At 39.0% G+C, this 24,457-nt stretch overlaps 3 protein-coding genes across 6 annotated transcripts; 1 reads left to right on the forward strand and 2 right to left on the reverse strand.

Moving 5' to 3' along the window:
- The first annotated feature begins 142 nt into the window (after positions 1-142).
- pagr1 (PAXIP1 associated glutamate-rich protein 1) lies at positions 143-2,197 on the forward strand. Of its 3 annotated transcripts, none has more exons than XM_030163508.1 (5): positions 143-320; positions 619-798; positions 1,155-1,485; positions 1,584-1,669; positions 1,813-2,197. In XM_030163508.1, exons 2-5 carry the CDS (start codon positions 630-632, stop codon positions 2,046-2,048), a joined length of 822 nt encoding a protein of 273 aa, XP_030019368.1. In that variant the 5' UTR covers positions 143-320; positions 619-629; the 3' UTR covers positions 2,049-2,197. The 3 variants fall into 3 exon arrangements, with proteins under 3 accessions (XP_030019368.1, XP_030019369.1, XP_030019370.1); XM_030163509.1 differs by having other exon boundaries at positions 622-798; XM_030163510.1 differs by having other exon boundaries at positions 626-798.
- Positions 2,198-2,629: 432 nt separating this feature from the next.
- Positions 2,630-12,190, reverse strand: tlcd3bb (TLC domain containing 3Bb). Its single transcript, XM_030163507.1, has 7 exons — positions 11,780-12,190; positions 10,303-10,505; positions 10,063-10,146; positions 9,351-9,576; positions 7,897-7,992; positions 4,871-4,980; positions 2,630-4,714 (listed from the first exon to the last, which is right to left on the reverse strand). The coding sequence occupies exons 2-7, from the start codon at positions 10,425-10,427 to the stop codon at positions 4,447-4,449; spliced, it is 909 nt and encodes a 302-aa protein (XP_030019367.1). The 5' UTR covers positions 10,428-10,505; positions 11,780-12,190; the 3' UTR covers positions 2,630-4,446.
- Positions 12,191-14,361: 2,171 nt separating this feature from the next.
- Positions 14,362-22,859, reverse strand: mazb (MYC-associated zinc finger protein b (purine-binding transcription factor)). Of its 2 annotated transcripts, none has more exons than XM_030121934.1 (7): positions 21,775-22,859; positions 21,446-21,596; positions 19,590-20,020; positions 18,801-19,048; positions 18,206-18,269; positions 17,718-17,889; positions 14,362-16,725 (listed from the first exon to the last, which is right to left on the reverse strand). In XM_030121934.1, the coding sequence occupies exons 1-7, from the start codon at positions 21,805-21,807 to the stop codon at positions 16,382-16,384; spliced, it is 1,443 nt and encodes a 480-aa protein (XP_029977794.1). In that variant the 5' UTR covers positions 21,808-22,859; the 3' UTR covers positions 14,362-16,381. The 2 variants fall into 2 exon arrangements, with proteins under 2 accessions (XP_029977794.1, XP_029977796.1); XM_030121936.1 differs by having other exon boundaries at positions 19,914-20,020; positions 21,775-22,845.
- Positions 22,860-24,457: the final 1,598 nt, after the last annotated feature.

The following is a 24,457-nucleotide window of genomic DNA, read 5'->3' on the forward strand; positions in this document are numbered from 1 at the left end:
TTACGAACAACCTTCAACGTCATTGGCTAATAGGCCGGAAGTTCACTGTGATGACCGTAGATCTACACGCAGGCGTGTTTACTGCGGTCTATCACAGACGCATAGGGTGGATTATCCACATGATTTTTAATCGGCGGGCGTTATACGTCTAACAGAACGAAGCCGATCGTCAGCTCACCCTGACCAAAATGGCGCTATGTTTACGTCTCCGCATAATCGTTTATCCTTAGCAGGTCTCATGGAGAGATTTTCGGATTTTAACTACCGGGAAAGATAACTTGACTTCACATTTTCCACACTGACGATAAACCGGAGATAAGGTAATAATATCCTTATGCATGTAATATACTAGACGTTAGCTAATGCTAATTGCAGTTTGCTCCTTTGAAATAGCTGTCGGTTAGGCCTGAAGTTGGCTAGCTAGTTCATTCAAAGTCGGAAAATGTTGCTTTTAATTTGTGGCAATGTTGGCTGTTGACAAATGTCCAAATGCTACCTGTTAAACGTCACTGGCCTGATGCTACACTGATCCGACCTGTGAAATTACAAACAGTATGTTACCTCTGTTCTCTCCTGACAAGTTCATTTTTCTTTACCAACTCTGGATTTAAACTTCAGCAGACAGAAGGATGCAGGCTGAGGCCACAGACTCTACACTAAGAGAGGGCATCGAGGCTCTGGGTGTGAAGGACACAGAACAAACTGCAGAAAGTAAGGAGAAAGAGGACAACACAGAACAACATGACACTGAGATGACAGCTGCCACAGAGGAGGACACAACAACTAAGGATGAAAAAGGTAATTCAGTTAAGCCACTTGCATGCAGAAAGGAACTAACTTTATTCCTCAAGGAAAACGTAATAGATGCAACCACACACCTGCACAGCAATAGATTTGCCATTAGGGAAATGTCTTTTTGCAAAGTCTGCAGTTGTAGAAATTATGACAGTGGTATGTATTCTAACAGTTAAATGCGCAAGAAACACAGGTTTGTACAGCAAAACAAACTTGCATATACATACAAGTAAGAAACAGATTGTAAAAAGTACTTAAAATGACATACAGTGCGTACAAGTCACTCATAAATCTGAGTAATATACTGATGCAACATTTTCTGGAAACCAAACTTTCTGCACTTCTCGCTGCTCTCACAGATGGAGAAACAGATGCATTGGAAGAAGAACATAAGGATGAAACTCAGGCAGAAGCAGCAGTAGATGGTGAAGAGGGAAAACAAGCAGCAGAAGTGGACGATGACTGGGAGCTTGCATACAGTGATGAGGAAATGGAGGACCCTAAATCATGGATGCCCCCTCCTGCTGAGATTAAAAGACTCTATGAGCTCCTTGCAAAGGGCGAAATGCTGGAACTGAACTTTGAGCCCCTTCCTAGAAGACCGCCTACACCCGAACGTACCCCATCACCAGAAAGAGATGATGAGGAAGACGCTGCAAAGGAAAGGGAGAGGGAGGAGCGAGAACGGAAGTGAGTTTCACTATTCCTGTCTGTCAGTTCATCCCTTGAGATTTGTTATGTTATAATTTTACTTTATATCTGACAAATGATCACTTAATTTTTTCCAGACCTCCAACTCCAACTGAGTTTGACTTTGATGAGGAACAAATGCAAACTCCAAAAAATGCCTTCATCAACAGACGGAGAACGCCAGGTGTGACCATAACCATAAAGATTTGCCAAAAACCAATGTTGAATCACATAAGCTAAACAGTTCATAGTGTTCTGTCATGTTTTTGGTCTTCATTGATTAGATTTGTCTGAAAGCACAATAAAGTTGATTCTCTTCTTTTACAGGATCATCAGCGCGTTCCTCTGTGAAAAGGGAAGCTCGGTTGGACAAAGTCCTGTCAGACATGAAGCGCCACCGCAAAATTGAGGAGCACATCATGCGCACGGGGCGGGATCTCTTCAAAACAGAAAAGAAGCTGGAGCAGGCTCTGTCTCCGAACAGCCAGAAAGAGCGGGAGAAGGAGCGGGAACGAGATAGCAACCCCAATACCATCTTCTCTCCGAGACAGAGGAGATACTGAGTATTAAAAGGTGTGGACTTATCCTGTGGCAAATATGGCCATGAGCTTTCCAAGGCTTTGTTAAAACTTGAATTTTTTATGTAACAATTTTGTATGTTTTTTATGTGTTTTGTATAATGGCAATAAACATTTTAACTCTGAAGAATAACTACTATTGTCATTGTGATGAATGAATAAAAATAATTTGTAATGTTTTAATCAAATTACTGTGTACTAACTATGACTTATGTATCAGGTACATCACTCTATTGCTTATGATGGTAAAGTAACCTACAGGTATAAAAGCAATGAATACCGTGGAATAAATTCCTGAAATATCTGATAGCAAATTATTATTCTTTGCAGGAACATTATTTAAAAGTTTGCAAATGGTCTTTTTCCAAGAGGCATTTCTGTGTACATAAATAAGATTATAGTAACAGATCAGTTGAAGTTTTCCTTTAAAACTGATGGATATGGCTCCCTCTAGTGATAACTTTTCGCTTTAGATGGACCTGCAAATCTTTAGCTATGTTTAGTTACAAAATAATGCACTGGACAAAAAGTACATAAATACAAGGAAAAAAAGACACAAGACTGGCTCAGGACAGAGAAGTATATTTTAGCTAAGTTTGAGTAACAATACAGCCTTCACCTAAGGCTCAGAAGCATAGAGTATAATATGTATGCATAAATATGCATTCAAAACCACAAACCAAATAAATAAATAAATAAATAAATACTTACAAATAAATAACGAGCATTTTTTGTGGAATATACAGTACATCAGTTGAAATGTTTTAGTATTGTCAAGAAGCAGTACCTTATGAATTCAAGGAACAGGGGAATGGATATTCTGTGTTCAACATGCCCACAGTTGTCCACATGTTTTGGCACACTGTCTTGATGGTTACTGAGCTTTGTTTTTTTTTTTCTTGACCCATTTCCAGGACAGTGTAGCTGCTTTAAACTAACATAAAATGATAAAAACAAGCCTGCCTGTTCCTAGAACCGGTGGCTGAAATGGATGGCCCGGTGACCCGAGCAGTTCATACAGTGTTAAAGGCTCACATAAACTCAGACTCAAATAGTGGTGCAGAATTCAATGAGCAACATTAAAATGAATTGCAATGGACGAATGTGCTGCATGTCAATCATAAGGGAGTGCTTCCCTCTACAATGATTTTTTCACTTTTGTTTCCCTTCAAATCACAACACTGCCAAGTCGCCTAATAATACTCATGGATCCCATTAGTGAAATTCTCCTGCCAATCACATGGATATTCTGACCTTTACATCAGCACCAAATTAAAAATTAAATTAAAAAACAGAACACATGTAAATTCCTTAAAAAAGTGATTGCTATTGTGCATCACTTCTATGTATGCAAAATGCAAAAAACACTGTGATACCAGTTAAATGGAATGAAGTCATATCTACACTGAAACAATAAGCACTGCCAATGTTGGGGAGAGTTTGCATACACTAAGCTGTAAAACTGAAATGTTGTGTTTTGTTGTTTCTGGAACCATAAGATGCAGAAATAAGACATACCTAAAAAAAAACAAAAACAAATCAACACTGACTTAATACTGACATGGAAATAGGGACAATTTTACATCGGCTATGTACACCCATCACATTTTTCTGTCTGAGGAAAGCCTCTACGTTCTCCTCCCAAGATGTAAAAAAACAAAACAAAACAAAAAAACCAAAAAAAAAAAACTTAAACAAATTACAAAAAAAAACTGAAAATAAAAAAAAGTGGGAAAAGGGATAAGGCAGCAGAATACAGTCTTATGAGATTATCTCCCTTCTAACGATGAGTCAGTCTGCAGGTTGGTTACATTTTGTTAGAGTGACAGTGACTACATAGAGGATACAGATAATAAACACTAACAAGTCAAAATACTGCTTAGCCAGGAGTTTTTTTCTTTTTTTGAAGGTCATCTTCATTACTAAACTGAATTAGGCCTTCCATCTACAGCAAATGTACTAACATACAATATAATACATTCCTATTTTCCTGCTCTTCCTATACCTCGAGGCAGAGAGGACTTAATTTGATCTACATGAGGGAAATAGCCATCTATGTTTCCTATACATCCAGGCAAATTCCTCTCAGGTCAGTGCATGTTCCTGTCTTTCACAGTGCCTGATGACATCTTTAAATACTGAGTGCACCAACACTCCTTTCATTTCTACAAACTGAAACACTGAAGCACTCGAAGGTCAGAAATCTGATCATTTGGTCATCAGACTTCTGGCCAGCAAGACTTCAGGACTATTTGAGGCCATTGTCTGTAGCTTTCTTTATATTGCTACTTGGTTCAAGTCTCACTTTTCCCTCACAGCTTTCCTTTACATACTCATTGGTACATTCGCCTTTCTTCCCTCCCCACCCTCCCCTCCACTCTTCTCAGTGAGTGGCCAGCTCGGGCTCTGTGGAGCGCGTGCTGTAGCCGTTGGCGGGCTGGGGCAGTGCGTTGCCATCTGTCTGCTGCTCCTTAGGCGCGTCCGTTGACCCACAAGGTCTCCGGGAGCGGGAGGTACCTGTGAATAGTCGCAGAGCGCCCCTGCAAATGAGGGAGAACCAGTAGAGCTGGGGGGCCATGAGCAGAGCAGCACCAAGGTTACAGTGCCAGGGCACTGACAGGGGAACCATGTGGAATGGAATGGACGCATACCTGGATGCAAAAATGGAGGAGACAAAGGATTACAAAGCTGTTTTATAACCTGATTTCCAGAACGCAATAAAGAAATCATGTTTTTGTACAAGCCACTGACCCAAGCTCAGCGAGACAGAAGATCATGAGAAAACAGAGATGGAAAGAAAGACATACCTTCCATAGACGTAGTAGAGGTAAGGGAAGAGGAGGACTCGACAGATGAAAAAAGTGATCAGCATAAGAGCCCCATTCACTTTGTGCAGGAGAGTGTGTTGCTGTTTGTACTGAGAGCAGAAAAAAAAACAGAAGAGAAGTCGAGAGAGAGAAAGAGACAGAGAGAGAAGCAAGCAGAAAGCTGACAGTGTTAATCGTATTTGCCACTGTTATGTAGTTAATGCTAATATTGTCAGACGTGTTAATACTATCTGCATGGACTGAGGTGAGGATGGAGGGCATGGATTGCTATGCTACCTGTTGCTGATTTCTACAGGAGACTATAACTCAGTATTGTGTCAGTGAATGTCTCATCCTCATTTATTTATAGTTGACTAAACTCAGCCTGCAGTGAGGGAACACTAGAGACACATTACAAGCAATGAAGCAGGTATTCAGCATCCCAGCACAGGGACTGACTCAGTTTAAAGTTAACGCTTTCTTGAGGCTTTTTTCTTTAAATCATCCTTACACGTACAATTTAAGACCCATTTCCCATCTATACTGGCTAAAAAAGTCAAGAAGTCAGAGCATGACTTTGGTGCGATGGGTGAAGATCCTGATGTGAATCAAACACTAGATCAGTGGTTCCCAACCTTTTTTGGCTTGTGACCACATTTAACATCACAAATTTCTAACGACCCCAGACATTCAAAACGGAGACTTTTTGTTTGCTATGCTATGTTGCAAATAAACATTAATTTTAGATTAAATTTAGTCTATATAATGTATATTATTATGGACTGAGGCAGAAAAGCCAAGTTGAGATTACTGCAAAAAGTGTGAATTTTATTTTCCTTGGTCAGGATATGTACAGTCAGTCCAGCTTGTATTTACAAGGCTGCAAATTAATACTGGACAAACAATAACTCAAACTATGAATTATGAAAGAGCTGCAGCATCTTAAACTGACCACAATGAACATTTGAAAGATAAACAGTACCACAGTGCTTCAGTTTCAGCTTCAGAGTTTGTCATGTATTTTATGTATTGTGATTGTCTCTCTCAACTCACCATATATTTTTTATTAATAATTTTTTTTTTTTTTTTTTTTAAATCAATTACAAAAAATTTAAGGTGACTCCATTTGCATTACAGTCAACCGCATGTGGGGTCCCGACCCCAAGGTTGAAAAACACTGCACTTAATTATATGATGTGGTGGTGTTTTTCAATTCTGCGCAATTACATAAATCACATGGTCAAGCTTCACAACTATAATTGCAAAAGGCTGTAATTTAAAAGGGTAAGTGAATTTATGGTGATATTTCCGGGGAACGGTGTAAAATTCCAGATGTGTGTGTTTATCATCTTCATTTCCAAAAGAGGTCAACTCTTTGTTGTTATTTTTGTTTCTTGGTTATGCAAATTATCAGACCATGGGGTATAGCCACATGTATAAATGTAAATGTGCAGTTGTGTTCGGTTGTCTTAGCCTGTTCTAATAACCGTAGAAAAGTTGGGAGAGTAAAAACATTTTTCTTCTGTTGTCTGAGCTTCATACCAAGTCACATATTACCACACACAACTAACATTTTTGCTTTAGTGCTAATTGGTTCTGTGTTGCTTTTGTTTTGTAGTTTTGATCAATATAATTTTTTCCCACAAATACCTCAGGGGTGTCAAACTCATTTTAGTCCAGGGGCCACATACGATCGCAAGTGGGTCAGACCAGTAAAATAATAGCATAATAATCTATAAATAATCTCAACTCCAAAAGTTTCTCTATGTTTTAGAGTGAAAAAGTAAAATTACAATATGAAAACATTTACACCTACAAACTATCCTTTAAAATAAGTGTGAATAACAAGAACCTGAAATTTCCTAAGAAAAATAAATGCAATTTTAACAACATTATGTCTCAGTTTATCATTTACACATGTTCATTACAACTTACAGATCACAGTGGTCTACCAATGCACAAAACATTTGATAACAAGCAGAATATTGTTAAAATTGCACTGCTCTTAAGACATTTCAGGTTATTCACTTTTTTGAGAGAGGATAGTTTGTAAATGAAAACATTTTCATCTAATTTTTTTTTTTTTTACAGTAAAAAAAAAAAAAAAAAAAAAAAAAAAAAAGGAGTTGTCATTATTTATAGGTTATTATGATTGTATTTTACTGGCCTGATCCACTTCAGATCACACTGGGCTGAATGTGATCCCTGAACTAAACTGATTGTTAATATTTTCAGTGTAATTTATGCATTTCACAAATTCATCCCATGGGCCAAATTGGACTCTTTGGCAGGCCAGTTTTGGACCATGGGCCATATGTTTGACACCTGTGCATTAATGTGTAACTAACTGAAATCAATGCAAATTCATAAAAAATATTAAATCCAATCAAGTAAGGCCCGTCAAGTCATCATTCCACCTACAGAACAAATTAACTTGTTAACACTGACCAACATAAAACCAGTCATCATACAATTTTTTTTTTTTTTTTTTTACTCTATAGGTGCTAAAGGGCGGCTCACTGAGGCCACTGCTTTTAGCCTGCTGTTGTTTATCAAACAGCCACATACACTGTTGTCAGGGACGGGAGGGGCTGGGTGCTGCGTGATAGAGGGTAGAAGGACAAGCTGATATTGTATCTGCTGAATATCCAGCCTAAATACTAGGGGCTATATTCAGAGGCAAACAGCTGTGGGAGCCTCAGATGGGGGACAAGCACAAAGCAATGGAGGGGACAACCTTTACCCAGACAGTGAAACACACACCCACACATACCTAAAAACAAAGCTCCTACCAGCATGTATTCAAACAAACACTGTTACCAATTAACGACTGATGTGTTTCTGACTGTGACAGTCAACGGGAGTCGACGTAAATGAACAGGCTGCACGGAGGGAAATGACCAGAAATATAAACTTCAATAAATGACAAGGAAAAGAAGGAAGAGCACGGTGCAGAAGAATGTCAGTGTGACACATGCGCATGCGACATCAGACTCAGATCTTCAAATGTGAAAATGGACTCTTACCTGGATGAGTATTTTTCCTAAGCAGACAGACGGAGTGCTGAGCTCAGCCATGAACATTATACCCTGGAAATAATCTCCCTTTCCTTGTCGCCAGAACTAGAAAACAAGAGACAAATGGATCATTTTATGGAGTCAACAAATAAAATGAACTGAAATTCCATACATAGCAACAACAGATAGAAATTCCCTCTTTCCTGAAGTAAACACACTTGGGGATGTGTTTTCCCAATTTCTCCGAATAGACCAAATGAATGTTATAAGTGATGTTCTGTTCATATACAGTATAGCATCATTTCCTTGATCTACATGCTGTTTGCTCAGCTATATGGCAATGTGAACAAAAACATACACAATTATTCTGAGACAGGTGTCCTAAAAATAAATGCCTTCTTAAAACTTTCCATCAGGGTTTCAATTTGGTTTCATTACGGATGAATTTTAATATCAATTTCACATTCAGTAAAAAAGGGCTAGATTTTGTAGATGGTCACATCATGAACACAGAATACTGAGCGAATTTGCAGGTAGTATTTTACAGCAGCCTTGTTTATATTTCCATGTAACTCTAATGCCATCATATCAGAAGTTTGTAATTTGTAGAGGTCAACCAATAGTTCATTTTTAAAAGCTAAAGTAGAATGGACTGAAAACTGACTGGATATTCTATAAATAATTCAATGATTACTTATTTTATTTTTAATGAGCATGATTTCCCCATGGGGACTACTAAAGTTTATCTGTACCTGTATTTATACTAACAACCAGTTGCTGCAAGAAGAAAAAAAAACCAACTGCAGATAAGTGAAATGATATCAACCCTAGAGGAACTTTATGTTTTGAACTGAAAATCTAAGTCAAGGTAATAAATACCCAAATAAATACTGTAAATCTGGATCACTGAATATCAACCTCAAGGTTGAACATCAAACTAACAGGTTAGAATTTATTTAGTCCTATGTGTTTCCTTGCACAGGGTACTGCGTTATGTTCAACAGTCTTCCACTAAGCACCAAATCCATTTTATTTTTAAGACTAGTCAAAATTGTATTAAAGTCTAAAAATCAGTTTGCAGGATTTCACACTATTTAAGCACCTGCACAAACCCTTTTCAATGTCCCTACAGTACCAACAGAAAACTGTACACACTATGGATTTTATCTTTATTCAATTTTAGAGAATTTACTTCTGTGCTTTTGAAAACATCTTGACACAATGTGACTGCATGACTCAACATACCTTCATTGTGCACACTGAGACATAAAGACACATAATTAGCTTGCCTCCCCCTCTAAGGAATTTGAAAAAAAATGGTGCACATCCTCCTGCTTGCATTCTTCCTTTAAATACAATTAAAAATACAATGGCAGGTACCAGCATGAAGATAATGCAGTGCTACGCTTTGCCCTAACATGACTCAAATAATCTCAACAGAAAGAGCAACATTTGACAGTTACCACAGAGACTGGGAAGCAGACGGTGACCATGACAACATGGTGCAGCACCATGAGGAACTCGCGACGCAAATAGCTGGTCAGTGCTGAGCTCATGTGCTGGGGTGCTGCCGAGGCCTCCTCGTGCCCTTTGACCCGTAGCTTGTACCAGTAGCACATGAACATTGCGTAGATGTCGTACACAAAATAGGGAACGGCAAACATGATGTAAGTGCTCGTCAGCCAGTGCCTGTGTGGAGAGGTGAGAAAGCTTTGGGTAAGAAAGGAAAGGAGAGATGCTAGTAAAAGGTGGAATAGATTTGTTGAGTTATTCTTAGTGCTTTGACCACCAAAAACAGCTTGTCAAGAGGGCAATCTTACGCAATTTAAAGTAATTGTAAAAATGAGTGCAGTAACTACTCTCAAATAAGAAAGCAATCATTTCCCCCCTCATGCAATCCAGAAAAGTCTCTGTGGAACCTACTTCACCTGCATTTATAGCCATCTACAAAAGGGATTATATACTTGGGGAATTTTTAAGATAGCTGAACTACGCATGCTAATATATGACACTGTGTCAAATCACCGTCAGATTTGGTTTCTAACCCTAAAAAAAATTTAGAATCCAAAATACTCCATACTGTAGCTGGTTTGTTTCATGAATAAATTATAATGCAGGCTGCTACATACCTTTAATTGAGATAAAATATATTGTAATATGTATATTTTCACTCACTGGTCCTCGATGATATCCTCACAAGATGAAGCAATGATGTAGCCAGCTGAAGAAGCCATGACCGCCTGAACTGATGACACCAATCTGTCAACAGAGAATTACAAAACAAAAAAGCAAATATATATTATGAGTTTGTGGGTTGAAAAGCTTTAAAGCATTTATAATTGTGTATGAAAATCAAGCTTTGAAACCTGTTGCATAGCATTATTAAAACCTAATACATTTCATGTAGTGGCTCACCTGGCAGATACAATGACTGCATCTCCTTCGCTCCACCTCAGCAAAGGGATCGACTTCAAGCACTGTTTGGACAGCAGGAAAAGTCCTGGAAAGAACACAGACCCAGCAGCTAGGACACTCAGCATGGTCCCTGGCGTTCTATCTTGGAGGCAATAAGTTCAGCGTGTAATCTGGTTCTTGAGATCTGCCGCTCTGTCCCCTTTCTGAAAAGAAGAAAAACACCCAACAGTGAACAAACAGCGCTCATTGATCATACTAGACCACCTCCCCATCATCATCATGTGTGCCTTTGGCTGCACTTACAAAGATAACACATAGAACACCATCAAAGTCTGACATGTGTGGTAAAGGACAGTCCTGGGGTAATATGAAAAACTAGTTAAAGTGAAGGTGAAATGAGACATGTTATGGGATGCTGGAACTGCTGAGTGCAGTGACGGGACAGGATGTCAGATAGGAGGCCCTTTTGTGCAGCACACTGTCCATCTGATGACACTGGAAGCCGTATTCACTTTCCCATTTATTCCTGGGGCAACCATGTGGTAGTTCATGCGGTTTTGCAGTTTGCTTACACTAGACTAGCTGACTCATTAAAAAGTTGAAGTCCATTAGCAAAATACGCATTGCGCTATTTTAAAATCCTGAACGTCGAAAATATCGATATAAGTAAAGGGCTGCTTGAGCTCATAGTTTCTGCCAAGAACATCAGCTAATATTGTCTGTATGGAAAACGAAGTTGTTGCTGCAAAACTTTGTTACGTAGCGTTCAATATTCAAATAAGCAAATTGATAACTATTTAGCATTACATTTTCCATATCGAGTTAACAGTGTTGGCCTGTCAAACTCTTAACCCTAATTGTCAGCTCCAGCTACTACTATTGACTGTAATGTAAAGTCTGAAAGAATATTTATTACCTGACTTGGTAACGTTAACGCTTACTTAGCTTAACTGTGCGCTTTCCATCAAATTCAGAAGCTAGTTAAGCTAACAATAACACCAGCTATCAATGGGAAACATTAATTAGAATGCTTTGTGGTTATTGTCAACTTTTGGGCTTCCAGTATGCTAGTATGTAATCCGTTAAAGTGAACAGAAACAGTGTTACTGATATTAAATGTCATCCCTCTCATTGGCAAGCATGACCAACTGTCTGCGCTGTTGAATCACCTGCTAACAATGCCGCTAGAAGCTAACATTAGCATGTTTTGAAACGTTACGTTAGCCACGGCGGTCTGTCATCACCGGGTTAGCTAGCAACCACTTTCACTTGGACCAAATTCAGATATTAGTTGCTGACAAGGTTAGGACATGCGATTCAAGACAATAGATAATTCATTGACAGTTCAGTTAGCTTGTTATTTGTTTGTAGCACTTAGCAGTGGCAACTAAGCTAAGCGACCCCAATCTTGGCTAACTAGCTAACGGATTGGAGTTTACACATGTCAAGAATAAATGAAAAAATCTTAAGCAATTACACAGAGGCTCTGCGAAGTCCAGTCAACGGCCAGTGGAAACTCGTGTCCTGCAAATTGCGTTTAACGTTAAAGATGTCCCAGGGCTCTCTGCCTCGATGATCCGCATGTTTATGTGGCCACTTCAATGTCTGAAGGGTAGCACCAGCGAGCTAACGCTAGCTTGCAGCAAGTTAGATCGAAATCTATGCAAGGACAGCTCTCTGGGAGCATTGGTGATTAGCTTACAAACTAGCCAGTTAAAGCATGTAGCTATTTAATAAACGGCAGTGACAAGGTTTGATCCAGGTTAGGGTTAGGTAATGTTAGCTGATCCAGTCGCTAAGTCATCTCATCTGTCTCGCAGCAGCAGACCAGGGATGCCGCTGCTTCAGCCTCGCAGATGCAACGTTGACTCAACACTGTGCTCTGCTGCGCCAGCTAGTTCCTACAGGTCCAGGCAGCAGCAGCTCATGTCATGATGAGAAATTTGCACCAGTCACCGCACTGCATTTTGTAAATTGGGTTTTGTTGTTTTCAATGCAGCGAGACGTTTAATGGATTTCCCATCAGGAAACCCAGCTTCTTTCACATTCAATAACATTCATCTTGACCATATAAAGACACAGATTACATGTAGACAAAAGGGATAAGATTTTAATTTATTAATTTAATTCAGAAAATCACATACGGATGTAGTAAACATGCAGATCAGAGATGAGTCTATGTTTTGTGGAGCACTAAGGAGTATTTGCAAATAATCTGATCAATTACCAGCCCTCATAATTGGGCTTGGTTTGTTTGCAGGTTGATATTCTGCAATTGAAAACACAGACATATTAACAGAGGCTTGGAGATTACAGGTTCATCAGTCCAACACTATTCAGGGTTAAGTGTGATAACCCAGCTTTGTCGTTAGACCTTAAGACATACTAAAACTCTTACGTGGCATTAAATGATTCTGCAACAGTCTGCACAGGGGTAGATGTTGGAGGATAAAACTTTTTCCTTAGCTTTTATCAACTGGTGGTGAATACTGTACAGTAGGGCACTTAGAGTAGTTAATATACACTATACAACATGTATTTGGAGGTGTCCTTAAAAAATGTAATAACAGCTGTCATGTAGCTCAGAATGCTCTGTCAATTTTTATTTTTATTTAATTTTTTTATGTTGTTGGTCCTTTATGTCCCGGTGCAAAAATGGAAACAACTCAGCTTTGTTTGATGGCATCCACCTTCCTTCTGTTCACACTCCAGGGGTTTTCAGTGGGTTTCAGGTCTGAAAATCTGGAGGGGACTGTGTATTAGCTTTTATTTGCAATCTTCAATAATCTCTGTTAAAATTCTGTTAATTGCCTGCAGAGAACTACAGTTTTACAGACACCATACATAAAGCTACAAGACCGCAAAGTTGCAGCTGAGTCCAAAAATAAAGTATTCAGCATTTCACAAATTACAAAATTATTTAAAAGTTAAAAAAAAAAAAAAAAAAAAAAAAGTAGAATTCCAATATTTCAAGTAAATATCAAATAAAAACCTGTAGACTGCACTGTTAACATTACCAGCATTAATTGCATTGTGGTCAAGCTATAGAATAAATACCTACAAAGGAATAAGCTTTATTGTCATTGCAAAAATACAACTGTACAGTGTAACAAAATTTTGATGTTATGCTCTATAAAGTGCCCAGGAATATACAGATAGCAATTAAGCAGTTAAGAATAAAAACATAAAATCAAGTAAAGACACACTCACAAAAACAAGTACAATATCAAAAACGTGCAGAATGTACAGGTACCTACAAATGTACCTATATCCAAACATCCAATGTAGTAGCTACTTACCTACTTAGATTTCCCCTCTTGTCATTTCCAGATTTAATCAACAACCTCAGAATGTGTGAGAAGGATGTGTGTGATGTGTCTGTGATGTTCAGCTCTGTAGGGTGTAGTGACAGTATGTTAACACTACAGGACTTAGAACAGACACATATCACATGTTTATGCTGCATTCCTTTGCGGTCTACTCAATTTAAGCTAGTCAGTGGAGAGAACATGTTTTCCTTGTTGATATTAATCACGGAATATAAATCTTCAATGTAGAAATCAGTGTCGGGCAGTGACTGTTGCGTATGTGTATTCAGGAAAATGTGGAGGGGGTTTTATAATGGAGCAAAGTATCAGCTTCTGCAAACTGTCAGCAGTTTGTTGATCAGTCAAGGATTCAGGAGAAGCAGCTTTTATCAGGAGTTTAACCACCACATGATAAAATGCACCTTAACTGATTAATCACTAGTGTTGAAAGCATTTTAAGTGAGTGTTGAGTGTACTCTTATTTTTATGCTGATTTGTAGAAGCCTTTAATGCACCTACATCAAGATTATCTTCATGTTAAGTCACATTGTCCATATACGACCAGATATCTGTTAATTATTTTCCTACTAACAGTGTTAAACTGCCCATATCTAATCCTGTTGTTAAAGTGGTTGTGAAACACTGGGAGAGTCCCTACATGCAGAACGAATAAACAGAAATAATGCAGAAAAGCTGTTGTGTAAAAGTACATATTTTACCAAAGAATCAGAAAGATCAGCACACAAAGCGATGCCCATTTACTCATTTTACTTTAAATTGTCCAAATTACAAAATAATAACATGATCTCTACTTCATCTACAAAATAACATATTTATGACTGTAGTAAGCATCATTGATTTTTTTTTGCTCTAACAACCTTTTAGACATGCATACTGTTGAGAAATATAAAAATATAAATATAAATACATCCCATTAATATTCTTAATGAATCCATGACTAAGATTTGAAATATTTCATCATAAACGAATTAAAATGCAGTTGAGTACGATAAGGCATTAAGATGTATCACAAGAGCTGTACAGAATCCTATAGTAGAGGTATTATTTTTTTCTTAGTGTAATGGAGAAAACCTAAAATTAACTTTTTAAACAAATCACTACTTTTCTCAACAGGAAGGATTTCCAAAGCAAATGAAGGAGGAAAGAAACAACTCTACAAATTTCAAGGTAACGTATTAACACAAAACTGGAAAAAAAAAAAAAAAAAAAAAATCACTCCAGTACAAAACCAGGATTTGTTTACAGCATACTTAGTGGTGTTGAACAAACTCAGAACTGCCACTGTACGTATTTTCCTGACTTATGACAATAAGCCCTTTCTCGACACCACGTCACTCACAATAGAACTCAAAGCAACCAAAAATATCCAACAAACACACGACCATTCTTCACACGATTAATGTAGAACGATAATGAGTTGAGTTCAGAACATGATGTGCTATACAGAGTGTAAAATGACTAAATCTAATGCATAAGTTTCACTCATTGGACTGGTACGTTGAGAAAACAAAGGACTATGGCAACGACGGGTACAATCAAATGAACAGCCGACAATGTTAAAACCTTTTTTCTTTTGAATAAAATCAACACTTTCATAATTGTTACTGTTTACAGCCAACTAAGTTTATTTTGTCATGACAGCTTTCTAATAATTAGCATGACTGAGCTAGCTTGTTTTCATGCAAAAGGTAGTTTTCAGGTGCAAGAACTGCCATGTCAGAAGCTGAGGTGTTGATTAGCGGAAATGTTTTTTTTTTTTTTTTTCTTTTTCACGGCCAGACCCAGAGAGGAAGACTCAAGAGCAAGAAAATCCAAGACCCATTTTGATTTCCATTTTCATCCTCAATGAATCAAACAATAACAACTTTTAAGGTGCTTGACACTCCTGAACGCAACTCTATCTCTGTACCATTATGAAATAAATGAACAAGTACATCCCACAAATCCACACTGACCACATCACATATGGTCTTCTGTCCTGATCTAGAAACAGCCCTCTAGAGACTTGATAAACTAGCATTAGCATGAGTTTAGTTTTGTGAATAAACAGACTTGCATGCTAGAGGAGCCCCGGCTTGCACACATCCGAAACGCAACTTCTTAAGATTCTTTTTTTTTTTTTTTTTTTTTAAGCTTTACCCATTTGTTACATTTTCTGTGAACCAATCTCCCCTCTACTACACAAGCGATTTGGATTCTTAGTAAGTGAGCTGCAAAATGGAGGTAAGATCAGAGCTGGTGTGAGATATACAGTACTTGGTGCACTTGCAGAGAGCAGCCAATGCCAAGGTTGAGAGGAGGGAAAGAGAGAGAAGGCAGAGAGGGGAGAGGAATACAGTAGATGCTCACAATACCACAGTTTTATCACAGTCTCAAATGTGTGGGAGCATTCGGGGGTATTGAAATGACACATCCAAGTTGTCGTTAGTGTCAATGAACCTTCTACAGTGACAAAAAGGTCTCTGTATCAATGACTTGGATGTCACCAAGGGCAACCTGGCTGCACTAATCTATTAATACAGATGTTCACTTTTCTCCTTTTTTCTAATGCTTCAGCTCTGCAGCTCTGAGGTGATACTGCCCTTGAGCCATGACTGCTGTTAATCTCCCCCACTCTTAATCCCAACCTTACCTATTAAGTGGTGACATTACAAAACTGAAACCGGATCAGCATCTACGAGTAATTTCAACCTTCTCTAACCTTGCCCTCTGTTAAGGGACTGAGGTTATTATTGCTGCGCTCTCTGCTGCTAACTGTGGGGCTGCGGGGCTGCAATGCTAGAGCAGTCTGTAACCAGCAGGTCCACCACCGTGTTACCAGTGACATAAACAGTGGGCGCTGTCACCATGTTGCTAAGGGAGACAGAGCTGCTGGAAGCCACGCTAGAAGTGACAGGATTCGGGGAAGCCTGGTTGTTGCTGTGCGTGCCCATGTGCCCTTGGAGCTGGGTGGGGGTCTTGCAGTGGACGCCGCACAAGTGGCAGACGAGTACGCCGCCAGACGTTGTTCCACCAAAGCCACCTGGGCTGTCCTTCCATTCCTGACCATGATGCTTCTGAGCGTGGACACGAAGGTATGTCAGTGTGGTGAAGCCTGATGGAGTAGACGAGAGACAAGATATTACAAAGCGTAACAGTGACAGCTCGTAACAAATGAAACCAGATCGGATCAATCCCTCGTAACACATGGAACCACCAGGACGCTGCTTTTCGGACAGAAGTTCTTAAGATGGAAGTGACCATAATTAGACCTAAGGGGGGGGCTGGCGCTGACCTTAAAATCATCGATAGACATTTGTGTAACAAAATCATTTGACAGTCTTGTAACATCTTAATCATAACTACAAATGTTTTACTCATTGAACAGAAGCTCTAAGTCCAATTCAGCACCAAGCAAACCATTAATCACATCTGTCAATCACAGCCCACACAGAAGCCATCAAGGCCTTACATTAGTCCTAAAATCTAATTAAGAGGAATAATTTACACTAAGACGATCTGTGCACTTACTAGAGAGTCCAAATTAAGTGAATGAGACCAGAATAACTTAGTGAAAAGAAATTGGACCACACCAAAAAAATCAAAACAGGAATACACTGATGCACTATGTTGGCCAAGTATTAGCCAGTGAGCTTTGCCTATCTGCTAATAAAATTTCTGTCTCTTAAGGTAGATTTCATCAACACTGATTTGTGTGAGTAATCACCTTTCTGATCAGTTTGTCCTGAGTAATTTGCTGTTATGAAAACTGGTAACTGGAAACTGCAATAACCAATCGCTGTCAAGACTCCATCAGATAGGCAGACACTGTCTGTCTTTGCATCATAGCATTTGTCCCCATCTACAGCCTACAGTTAAGATGAATGAAAATTTAATTTATCCTCAAGACAAGATCCAAGAATGTTTGTAAACATAAAGTTATTAAACTGACCCCTTAAGTAAAATACCATCTAAAAATGTTGATGACTTAATTTTTGTATGTGCACACAGGAACGATTCCTGAATCATCGGATCAGATTCATGGCTGCCTTACTTTTAAAATGTATGCGGCCATGTTAACTAGCTAAGTGAAGAATCAGTGCTTACTGCGGTTACACAGATGGCAGGCGTGGTGCTGTGACTGGTTGTGCACCCTCATGTGATCTGTGATGTAAGCAGCAGACAGGAGCTTTCCACAGATGTGACAGGGCACCTTCTCTTCATGTCGAATCATATGCGCACGCAAGCGGTCTTTTGTGGCAAAGCTGGATTCGCAGGTCTAAAGAAAAGGCATTGTTGAAATAATTAGCATAAGAATAACAAGAAAAGTTAAAGTTAAGGTTAATATTTATAGGCATGTTGTACCTTATCATCTGCTACATATGCATATACTTTTGCTGGTGCATGTAGCATGTGTAACCACAATCACAGTCAAATGTTCTTTTCTTAGTCTGATAGAAAAGTGCTGTTGCATATAAAACCTGTGTTATAACTCATCTGAAACACTATGTGTGAGTCAACATTGTCTTTGTTAACATGACTGGAGTAAAAGGTTCCATGTTGACAAAGTTGACATTAGACAAAACAGTACGTACCGGGCATTTGAAGGGTCGCTCTGAGGAGTGCACCTGTCTGACATGACTGTTGAGGTGATCAGGCCTTGGGAAAGAATGAGAATCGACATATTACAACAGACAACCTGAAACGTAAAAGGTTTATTCTTAAAGTGTGGCTATTCCTCATATGTGCAACCAATTTTCAGTTGAATAAAGTTCAATTTATCACAATGTTACTGGAAACAGAAATGAAAACACTGACAGGTTTTGAAAAACAATGTTTTCTTTTCATGCCTTGGACTAAACACCTTACAAACCACTGAAGCTATTATAGCCAGTTTTCCTGTACGCATAGAGGGAATACAACTGGACAACATTTCTATTTATGTTTCCTTGTTGAACCATGAGTCATACAACATAATCACACTCTGAATATTTAACCTTGTACCTTAACATTAGGTTAGGGGTTGTGCAACATTTTAATATGTGAATATGTGCTACTGCTTGATAAGTTTCGAAACTGATGGAAACTTAGCAATGACATTTGTTTGCGATGACACAGAACGAACACAGTAACAGTTTAGTAGCGTACAACATGTATTAATTCTTGATATTTAGAGGATGGGTTCATTACCTGGAGAAAGCCTTGCCGCAGTGGGGGCAGACGTAGGGTTTTTCCACACCGCCCTGATGTGAGCGCACATGGTGGCTCATGCGGTCCTTCCTCTTAAACCGCTGCTGGCAGATGGGACAGGAGAACGGCTTCTCATCCGAGTGGGACAGGCGGTGCCGGTTGAGATGGTAGACGTCACGGAACGCCTTCCCACATGTTTCACAGGCATGGTTCTTCCTCACTGGATTCGGGTTGGAATTTGCAGGCCGCTGAGGAACACACTACAGAGTTAGATTTAACTGGCAAAAGAATGAAGGATTACAGATATTTTTGCATTTTCTTCACCCATTGTTTAAACCATGCAACTACACAGACATTTTACCATTTAAACAAGTTATTTATGCAATAAACTGTACCATCCCTTTATATCAGACATTTCAACCTGCTGATTCATGTGTTAGATGTACTACCTCTGGCTGTACAAAGGTCTGTATGAGCTCTTGCGGAGCTTGTGTTACAGAGAACATGCAGGGGAGCGTGGGGGGCTTCGAGCACGGTGTTTCTCAATCATTAAGAGTTGAGCCCAGCGCAAACACTGGGATGGAATTTACTGGTCCTGAGCTGAATCCTGTGCATGGACATTTTGCAAAATAGTTTCCAGACCTAGAGTTTACAAAGCAGGTGAGACACAGCAACTGCTTCCAAGTCCCAAACTGTAAAAGATCATGTCTGCGGCCAGGCAGCTTAAGAAACAACATGCTTGAAGGTTTTGGGGTTGATGACAGCCATCTCCACAAAGCCCTGACCCACCTGTACTGTCGCCCCTGTGGCCATGACGACAGCAGCAGGAGGCGGAGCATGGGGGTTAACACTAGCCATAACGTTTGGCATGGCAACCCCTTCACCATCCTGACTAACCAGGGGGGGATGCTGGGCCCCCGCCAGCACGCCGGGAGGGGCGAGAGGGGGAGGTGCGGAGAGGTGCAGCAGGGACAGGGGCACCGTGGTCCTCTCCACCCTCCCTCCAGCCCCCACCGCCATCGCCGACGGGGCTGCCACTGCGGCCGCCACCTGGCCGACCGCTCCCTCCTTTGCCCCCTCCGCCTGCTCTCTGGCCCTGTCCTTCATGCGTACCCCAGTGTGGACCGACTGGTGCCGCCGCAAGTTGTAGTTGTTCTTGAACTGCTTGTTGCAGATGGCACAGATGTGGGGCACGCGGGCTGGCCGAGACACTGGCTTCACTGGACAGGAGCAGGTCGGGGAAGAGACAGAAAGAAATGTTTACACCAGTTGTACCATGAAAAAGATACCTATTATATAAAATAATTAGCAAAAGAAGTTGAGGAATTAATTATTGCTCAGAAAATGCTAATATATAATTATTATAAGTTAGTACAAAACTGAAGAAATGAGTCATGGAAGCAAGTTCAACTTTGTAGACAGCAAACAGTTTGGTCATTTACTGGTCAGATTTATAGTAAATTAGCTGAAAGGACTATGACCACAACTAATTAATTATTCTGCTGATTATTTTCTACATCATCAGAGCTGTGTGAAGTGTTACAAAACACTAAAAGATGTCGATGAATGTTTCCCAGAGCTCAAGATGACATTCTAGAAAGTCAGGCTCGGTTCACAACTCAAAGCATATTCAGTTTACTGTCATAGAGGAGCAAAGAAATCAGAAAGTATTCACATTTTCAAAACTTGAATAAAAAAAAAAATAAAAAAAATTCTAGACTTAGTTTTCTTCAGAATGGTTAACCAAATACTCAGGGATGAATTTAATAGTTGACAACAAATCGATTAATCAGATCATTGTTGCAACTCTACATCTGGGAGAGAAAAAATCAACAGCTTATTTGATTAATCACCATGAAGTGTGACATCTGAGGTTGTGGGATACACACATTTTAACAATTTACCTGACACTGAATGAATGAACTGAAAAAGTCTCGGTTTATTTAAACTTCTTTAGGCAGATCAGCCCGCCCGCGGGCCGAAAAATTATATTAATATTCATCTACTATAAAAATATAATAAATCAGGACAATGGATGTTTTTTTTCCCAACTTTTGCTCAAAGTTTAGACCCTAATGTAAATAAAAGTACATCAAAAGTGTATTTTAGTGCAAACTTTAATGTTCAAACATGATTTTTAATCTTTGTGGGGTGAAATATATGCTATTAAAAATCTCCGACACGAACAATTAATTTATGCATATCCTTGTCAATCCAGCCGTAAAAAAACAGGCGAGGTTAAAAAAATTCTGATTTCTCTTTTAGTTTGTTACAGTTTACTCAGGCATAGTAATAGATACAATATTTTAAACAATGGGAATAGATTCTATGAGGTCTCTAAATGTCCATAGACACCAAGAACATCCATATGAACCTTATTATTGTGGAGTAATTCTTCATTTACTTTGGGTATGTCTTTTTAGGCGTTTTTCCCCTGAAAATATGGTCAGGGTTAAACAGGTTAAGGTCATTATAACTTAATTAATCAAAGTTCTCAACACTTTTGTAAGTAGACACTGAGTTTGCCATCCAATTGCCTGCACATGACTGAAATAAACTGCACTGTGTTTTCTAAATTGGAGTTCTCTGCTACTTTTGTCTTAATGGACTCCACAGGTGTTGAGTCCAGGGCAGTGTCCCCTCACCAGGCATGGGTTCCTCACTGAGAGCAGCAGTATCCACAGTTGAAGGAGGCTGTGCTATGTGCTCTGTGGGTGGGGTTTGGGGAGAACTCGTATGCACTGTCATGAGTTCTGATTGGAGGCTCCCATCCACTTGGTTTTGGGTGGGAGTATTCTGGAGAAGCAAGCAGAAGGCCATCACCAAATGTAAACACAAGTCACAGCATTATCTAGAAGGTTGCTACGTTGAAAACACCAACATGTGAGTGCTGCTGTAGGACTACACAGGACAAGACATGAGTGAACCGTGTGGGATGCCAGTAAGAGGCCAGTGGGTGTCTGCTCAAGCCTACCTGGAAGAGAAAATTGCTCCAAGCAGCATCCATTTTGCGCCACAGCGATGGAGATTATAAAGTCAGCTCCTGATTGAGATCGAGGAGAGCAGTCTTCGCATGGTTTTGATCGACCCTCCGATGACCTAACAGTCGTCTGTCTTGCAGCAGAAACGACGGGTTCCTGGGCTCTCGTGAAAAACGTGAATAAAATCGTTTGCAAAAATATGTGTAGTCTCATTGAGGTAGCTGCTGTCAATTAAAATGCACGCAGCTGTTGACCCACGCAGGCTGCAGTACACAGGCAGGAGTGGAACAGGCCGGCTCCAATAATGGCCTATTTCTCTTTCTCTTTGGTTTCTAAGTTTAATTAATTCACCACTAGTCTCACTCAAACGCCAAAATCACAACAAAACTGCCTCCAAAAAACCAACAAAAACGCATATTACACTATTAGACTTTAGCTATAAACATAAACCACTCTACGTGAAAATAAATGCATTTTTTACGCTACAGAACAAATATGGGTTGTAACAAACGTATCTGGTAGCACAGCAGGTCATGCTTTGTTTTTAATTTATGAATCTATTTTTCCGATTTCCCCCGATAGGCCAATCGGGTGTTTGTCGAAGCCTCGTTGTTGGATTCAAGCCCTGACCCCGGCGAGCGGCGCTCTCGCCGGGCCGCAGCCTATCGCTCCACCTCGGCCGTTCAGCTGCGAGGATGTCATCTTTCTTTTTTTATCGCCCGCTCTCCCTCCTCCCTCCCTGTCTCTTTCTTCCTTTTCTTTTTTAATTCCTCTTTCTTCTCCCCCTCCTCTCCTTTTCTCGCACCGCTATGTCCCACTTGCTCTTAAAGGGATAGAGTTTCCTCTTCGGACTCCCCCCCTCTCATTTCCGTCTCCCTCGGCGGAGCCTATCCTCTCCCCTTCCTTCCTGGGTTTTTCGGCCGACACAAAATGCACCACTGTTTTTTTTTTTTTTTTTTTCGCTCTCTCCTCGACGGGCCAGCTGGAACAGATCTCTCACACCGCAGAAAACAGCCAGAATGAATTCCATTAACGGCGAAATGACAGACGTATCTTAAAGGGCAGTGCGCACAGATCCTCCCATCAGCCTATAATAATGATGTCAGAGTCAGATATAGAACACAGACAATAGAAGGCAAATAAGCAGCAAATATGCACAAATACAACAACAAGGATGCATTAAACCAAGGGTGGCAAACTCATTTTAGTTCAAGGGCCACATACTGCCCAATTTGATCTGAAACAGTAAAATATTAACATAATAACATGTAAAGAACTCCAAATGTTTCTCTTTTTTTCAAGCAAAAAAAAAAAAAAAGGAATAGTGCAATTTTAACCATGTTATGCCTCAGATGTACATTACAACTTACATATGGATCTACAAAGGCACAAAACATTTAGTAACAGGTAAAATATTGTTAAAATTACAGAGTAAAAATAATAGCATGATAACTTATAAAACATTATTCCTGATTTTTCCTTTTTAGTGTGGAAAAGTAAATTGCATGATAAAAAGGTTTACATTTAATAACAGGCATAATATTGTTAAAATCACAGAGTAAAATTATTAGCATAATAACTTATAAAAAGATTATTCCTGATGTTTTGTTTTAGCGTGGGAAAAAGTAAATTGCATGATAAAAAGGTTTGCATTTTATCACAGGCATAATATTGTTAAAATTACAGAGTAAAATAATAGCATAACAACTTATAAAACATTATTCCTGATTTTTCCTTTTTAGTGTGGAAAAGTAAATTGCATGATAAAAAGGTTTACATTTAATAACAGGCATAGTATTGTTAAAATCACAGAGTAAAATTATTAGCATAATAACTTATAAAAAGATTATTCCTGATTTTTCCTTTTGTTTAGATGTGGAAAAAGTCAAATTGCATGATAAAAGCGTTTACATTAAGTAACAGGCATAATATTGTTAAATTACAGAGTAAAAATAATAGCATAATAACTTATAAAACATTATTCCTGATTTGTCCTTTTTAGAGCGGAAAAGTAAATTGCATGATAAAAAGGTTTACATTTAATAACAGGCATAATATTGTTAAAATTACAGAGTAAAATAATTGCATAACAACTTACAAAAGACTATTCCTGATTTTCCTTTTTTTTTAAGTGTGGAAAAAGTCAAATTGCATGATAAAAGGGTTTATATTAAGTAACAGGCATAATATTGTTCAAATTCCACTTATTTTTCTAAGGAAATTTCTGGTTGTATCATAGTTGTTCAGAAAGGATAGTTTGTAAATGTAAACGCTTCTATCATGCAATTTGACTTTTTATACACTAAAACAAAGATAAGAATCCCGAAAATCATGGGAAGGAATGCTTCTAGGACCCAAAAAAGTTTGTTTGAGGTGCTCTTTGGAAAAAGGGATTCATAAAGTAGATGACAAACAGGAAGAAAACTCAGATGCACTCGCTTTAAACATTAAAATGCTTTTATTTTCATGGTCATGGTCATGTGTAGAGGTCTATATATGAGCATGCAATGAGAATAAAGGCATTTTAATGCCTTGGAGTTTTCCTGTTTGTCATAAAAATCCAGAATTGTCATCTATAAGTTATTATGCTATTATTTTACTGGTCTGATCCACTTTAGACCCCTGATATGTGGCCCCTCAAATAAAGAGTTTGACATCCTTGACTGTTAATATCTT

Source organism: Sphaeramia orbicularis, chromosome 19 (assembly GCF_902148855.1).
Source record: "Sphaeramia orbicularis chromosome 19, fSphaOr1.1, whole genome shotgun sequence".
In the NCBI taxonomy this organism is placed as follows: domain Eukaryota; kingdom Metazoa; phylum Chordata; class Actinopteri; order Kurtiformes; family Apogonidae; genus Sphaeramia; species Sphaeramia orbicularis.

Coding starts and splice junctions, on each gene's coding strand:
- tlcd3bb (XM_030163507.1), bottom strand. CDS start 10,427: ATGCTGAGTGTCCTAGCTGCTGGGTCTGTGTTCTTTCCAGGACTTTTC. Junction 7,993..9,350: donor TCTGCTTCCCAGTCTCTGTG/GTAACTGTCAAA, acceptor CTTGTTTTCTAG/TTCTGGCGACAAGGAAAGGG. Junction 4,715..4,870: donor CTCTACTACGTCTATGGAAG/GTATGTCTTTCT, acceptor TTTTGCATCCAG/GTATGCGTCCATTCCATTCC.
- mazb (XM_030121934.1), bottom strand. CDS start 21,807: ATGGATGCTGCTTGGAGCAATTTTCTCTTCCAG. Junction 19,049..19,589: donor CCACAGGGGCGACAGTACAG/GTGGGTCAGGGC, acceptor TGTGTTCCTCAG/CGGCCTGCAAATTCCAACCC. Junction 18,270..18,800: donor TGCGGCAAGGCTTTCTCCAG/GTAATGAACCCA, acceptor TTCTTTCCCAAG/GCCTGATCACCTCAACAGTC.
- pagr1 (XM_030163508.1), top strand. CDS start 630: ATGCAGGCTGAGGCCACAGACTCTACACTAAGAGAGGGCATCGAGGCT. Junction 799..1,154: donor AACAACTAAGGATGAAAAAG/GTAATTCAGTTA, acceptor CTGCTCTCACAG/ATGGAGAAACAGATGCATTG. Junction 1,486..1,583: donor AGGGAGGAGCGAGAACGGAA/GTGAGTTTCACT, acceptor AATTTTTTCCAG/ACCTCCAACTCCAACTGAGT.